Source organism: Montipora foliosa, chromosome 1, assembly GCF_036669935.1.
Source record: "Montipora foliosa isolate CH-2021 chromosome 1, ASM3666993v2, whole genome shotgun sequence".
Lineage (NCBI taxonomy): Eukaryota > Metazoa > Cnidaria > Anthozoa > Scleractinia > Acroporidae > Montipora > Montipora foliosa.
This window is the reverse complement of record NC_090869.1, coordinates 53,423,453-53,428,452: the sequence shown is the minus strand read 5'-3', so window position 1 is coordinate 53,428,452 and position 5,000 is coordinate 53,423,453. Positions and strand designations below refer to the sequence as shown.

Here is a 5,000-nt window from a genome sequence, read left to right as displayed (position 1 = left end):
GTATAATTTCTGTCCCTATTTCTGCTGTTCTTTTTTACCTATGCATTTTTGAGAGGAAGATGGGGTTGGGGAATTTGCACTCTTTTGAGCAACAATAATGCCCCTGGGGTGAGAAATTCAGTCGCACTTTTTTGACCCAGGATGACTTCCCTAGGGCCAGGCATTTGAACAGAAAAGCTGACCTGAGTTCAATTCCCCCGCCCCCTGTGGTCACACTGGTGGTTGTTTGACTCTCGGTTATTTGACTGATTTAACGATTTCACAACAACAACGACAACAACAACAACTACTACTACTTTATTCACACTATTTAGGCAATACAAATAGAGCGAAAATGCACATAATTTTTCTCGTCCAATTTGGAATAAATAAGTACGAGTAATTCTTTTCAAAGACGAGCAAAATTGTAGTCTGAAAAAATTTTCAAGTGATTATTTCTTCCAAATTGCACCTGAAAAATCATATGATTACTTAATAATAGCGGAGGGCGCTTGCGCGGAGGACCATATTTAAGAAAATATGATAACCCATAGATGCGAGAAATTTTGGTTTTATAGCCATGACGTCATCAACTGTCCGTACGTACGTACGTACGTCCACCCCTCCATGTATGCCAATGTGACCAGTATCATGCTAGTTTACAGCATACATCTTTGATATTGGACACCTATGTTTTGATCAATTGACACCAGTGAAAACGAGGTATCCACTGACCAGTATCACGTGACCATATTGTTTATTAGCCAATCATAATCCAGAATTTCGATGTGTAATTTGCACTGGTGTTACACTTTTTTCACTGGTGTATTGCACTTTCTGCACTGTGTTACACTTGAACTGTACTGTTCTCAGCCAATCATAATCGAGTAACTTTTTTCATGTGTATTACTGAACTATGAATTACATATGTATTGATGTATTGAATAAGTGTGCAATAGCCAAAGTAGCAAAGCTTTCGAGTTTGCTGCTGCGTATTCGCAGATAAAGAAAGGAGAGAATGGAAAAAGATAAAAAAGGAATATATAATGTAAATAGAAATGCTCTATAGAAATTCATGACCACGCTACTGTAAATACAGCTATATACATTATGGACAATACGAAAAGTTGTTTACAGGTTATATATATATAAACTATGGCTCTCAGCTTCTCCGGTTGTCCCTTGTACCAACATAAAGGAAAACCCTGGTAAGTAATTTCTACCTTACCTCACATCTCGCCTATAATATCATACTTCTCCCACATCAGTTACTCTCAAAGTCCGGCAATGGCCACAAAATAAAATTTACTTCTCCTTGACTAAATTTCAAGGTCCAGCAAGTATCCGTTGTTGAGAAACAGCGATAAATATCCTAATATTCAAAGTAACCGTTCACTGATTTCCTCTTAACGTATCGAGGCTCAAGTGAACCGGTTTTTACCTGACCGAGCCTGGGCGACCTGTGGTCATAGTACTGATTTGCTTAGCAACACGAAATAACCACAATAGTAGCAAATATTGTTCTTGCAGTAAGTTGGAACGAATTTACATCAGGCCAATGTAAATTCGTTCCAACTTAATTAAGACAATTTAACTTCGTCCAGATCAAGAAGAGAAAACATCCGCTCAAGGCCCTCATCAGGCTCAGGAGGTCTTCTCCTCGTTGTAGGCTGCGACTTCTCGTTAGATTCTCCAAGTCTGTCGATTAAAGATGAAAGCTTTGACACGGAACGATCAACTTGCGTTGCATTTCTTGCTCGGAAATTAAAGAGCTTGTAATCTGGGACCCAAAAACTACGAATGTCTCTTTGTTTTACACTATTATGGACTCTTTTTAAAATGCTCTTGACTCGTTCTCTCAGTTTATCTTTACTCCAGTAAGAATCTTCGGGGAACTCAAGCCATTCTTGCAGAAACATTGTCTTCAAAACGTAAGAACTAAGAGACCAGGTTATCATGATGTAAGACTGTCTAAACGCTGAATAATCCTCTTCATCTACGCTTCCGCGCTCGAGAAGGCAAAGGTCTTCCTCATTTTTTTTTCGCAAGACCTTGAGAAACTTAACAGTCATCTTGTGTATAGGCTTTGGGCTTTTACAAATGTGCTTGAGTATAATGCCCTCGGCCGCTGAGAACGACAAACGCCAGCAAGGTCTTCGCTTTCCAGACTCGCCGATCGTGGACGCGACGAGATGATGGCCCACACGGCTTGCTTCACGAATGGCTTTGTACCCGGGATGTCCTCTCTCGACTCGATTTCGAACATCTGAAGCTTCAGGCCATCCAGGCATTTTAATACACAAAGTTAAATCGACGGCTATTTCATAGTTAGAGTACTTATTCCCATTCCACGTCAGCTTCATCGTCACGGGAATCTTTCTAAGTACCACGTCCAAACTCTCCCACGATAACCTATCGTGGGCAACAGGTTTAATTTCCGTTAGAGCTTTCTCGATTAATTGCTGAAATTTTGTCAAGAGGACATCCGGTCTCAGATTTCCACGTCGAGAAATATACCTTTGCCATCGGGGGCGATGAACTTCGGAGACGACTTGAACGTCAATATACCCAGGATCGCGAACCGGTCGTAACGGAATTTCCTTTTCCTCGCACACACCAGGCTCAGACAAGTCTTCCAAGCAAATCATGAAATCAAACTCATCTGGACCTTCCGCTTTAAGATCCTCATAAAAACTGCCGCTTGGGATCACAGAGTTTTCGAAAAGGGAATCTTCCACGCCAATAAACGTAGCGATTTCATGAACAAAATCCCAAATTCTCGATGCCATTTCTTTAACTTCTACATGATCCTTATCGAAATCTGCCTCCCTGCAGAAACTTTCCAATTCTTCGTCTTTCCAAGGATTCATGTTGGATTCACTGCTTTTCCCGGAATCCCAGCTGCACCAGACTTCTGGTTGAGGTAACGCGGGGTCTGAGAAAGAGGCGAGAGCCTTTTTTTTGGGATGAAGTGAGAGCCTTTTTTAGTGGCTCTTAAAAGATAGAACCATCTTTTTATATTTCGCGCCCCAGTAGTCCATATCAGAGCCTAGACTTGCCACAAAACTCGTTGGACTTCGAAAATCCACTCCGACTCGAAAAGAAACTCTTCCCCAGGCTTCCAGAATACCGCGCCCTGATTCCAAGAAAAACCGGAAGCATTAGCAGTCAAACTTTGTCTTCAAGGAAAGACCCCGAGATGGCTGCGAAATTTTGTTCGATGGGAGGAAGCAAGAGAAACGATCAGAAATTTAGTGGGACGGAAATCTAACATCGTCTGCGAGTACCGGTGCAGTGTTCCACTGCTCACTTGGGAACTGGTCATTTTGTGATTTCGTAATGAACCTGTATATTCATAACACTTACGCGAGTTAGAAAGCACCAAGTGGCCCTGTGCATTCGCTGAGACTGCTGTTGCGATCGCTATTCTTGGTTTTCACCCACGTGACCTTATTCCTTGACAACCGTCGTTAACCGCCATTGTGGAGCCCCTCGAATCGTAAACAGAGACGCGTAGAGAGAGATGTGAGTGAGTTGTAGTGCGATGGTTCTCCGTATAATACATGGCTGTGGAGTAAAATCTGGAAACAAGGAAGGTATTAGTCTATTCCGTATACCTATCGTTGTTGATGAGAACGGTGAAAGTTATAAACAGTTAACAGAAGATCGCCGAAACGCGTGGATTTCACAGATAAGCCGAGACGACACGAAATCGAAAGACTTTGTTTTACAACGAACAAAGGACAATTTAAAAGCTTTCGCAGCGATTGCCTCACGGTTTAATGTTAGATTTTAACTTTAAGTGTGGGGTTGGACTTATTTTGCTGAAATTGTCTTTACAGGTTTAGCAATTAAAGCTTTTGCGGTGATTGTCAGTAACGGCTTTTGCTGTTAACAGTTGTGTTTTATCCTGTAAAGCTTTCACAGCGATTTAGCACGCGTTGGTTCAGGGTTTTAAGGTAAAAGGCGAGCGAGTCAGAATTTTTCGAAAGTTAGCTTTTTTTCGATAAAGCGTTTCTCGGCCGGGTTTCCACCGATGTCTTCCCAATTCACACCACCAAAGCGCTTGAACCCCTCGAACAAGTGTGCTCAATTTCGACCGATTAAACCACAACGTCGTCAACAAATGAGGTGCTCCGGTTTTGAATATTTAATGAGGTGAATTTAACCTGAGTATCAGGCGTTTGTGATACTCAGGTTAGCAAATGTCTAACTCGGAGGCGTTTTATTCGATTTCGCTGAAATTCGACAGGCGAATGCGAGGGATGGAGTGCCCAAACTGACTGAGTTTGAAGGAAATCGGACGAATTTCGAAGGAAAAAAGCTTCTCACCTTTTCAAGGTGAAGGACTGAGACTCTAATCGACCAAGTACTTTGACAGAAGAAGAGGGAAATCATCGAAACAAAGGGAATGAGGAGGCCTTTTCTTCTCATCTGGCGGCCATAGCAGTTAGCGAAGGTATTAAAAGAAATCCAACTGGAAACTGATACAGATAAGGTCGACGCCGAGTGTCAAACTTACGAGTCACCTTGGCCACAAACAACAACAATCTTGCCCGCGATTTCCTTCCTTTGCTTAAACGGAGGCAACGAAACCAGAAATCATCTGGTTGTACGCTTTCAAAATTTTGAAGGCCTTAAACTGCTTGTTTGTATAGTAGCTTGTCTGTAAAACTAACTAGGAAAGCAAGTCTGAGACTTCTAGAGGAGCCAAACTGATCGCTCGGTATGGCCGCTGGGTCTACGCAAACGACAGAAAATCTTCTTCAAATAGCGCTCTCGAACGTGGCTTTCGAGGTTTTTTTTGCGTAGGATGAAAGTACTGGTACCTCGTCGAGTGATTTTGGGTCGCTTTCTTGGGAAATATCCATTGGAAAGATGAATTATTTGAAGACTTCGAACGTGGGCGCTCAAAATGTCATACATTTCCCTATAATCAGGGGCTCCAGAATGGCGGAAACCTAATTTGCATAAGGTTATGACGTCAGCTGAAAACCGAGAATAAGAAGTCTCCAGCCGTA

At 42.2% G+C, this 5,000-nt stretch overlaps 1 protein-coding gene across 1 annotated transcript; it reads right to left on the bottom strand.

The window, feature by feature from the left end:
• Positions 1-278: 278 nt before the first annotated feature.
• On the bottom strand, positions 279-3,994 carry LOC137979032 (cyclic GMP-AMP synthase-like receptor 1). The gene has a single exon (XM_068826191.1). The coding sequence runs from the start codon at positions 2,847-2,849 to the stop codon at positions 1,560-1,562; it is 1,290 nt and encodes a 429-aa protein (XP_068682292.1). The 5' UTR covers positions 2,850-3,994; the 3' UTR covers positions 279-1,559.
• Positions 3,995-5,000: the final 1,006 nt, after the last annotated feature.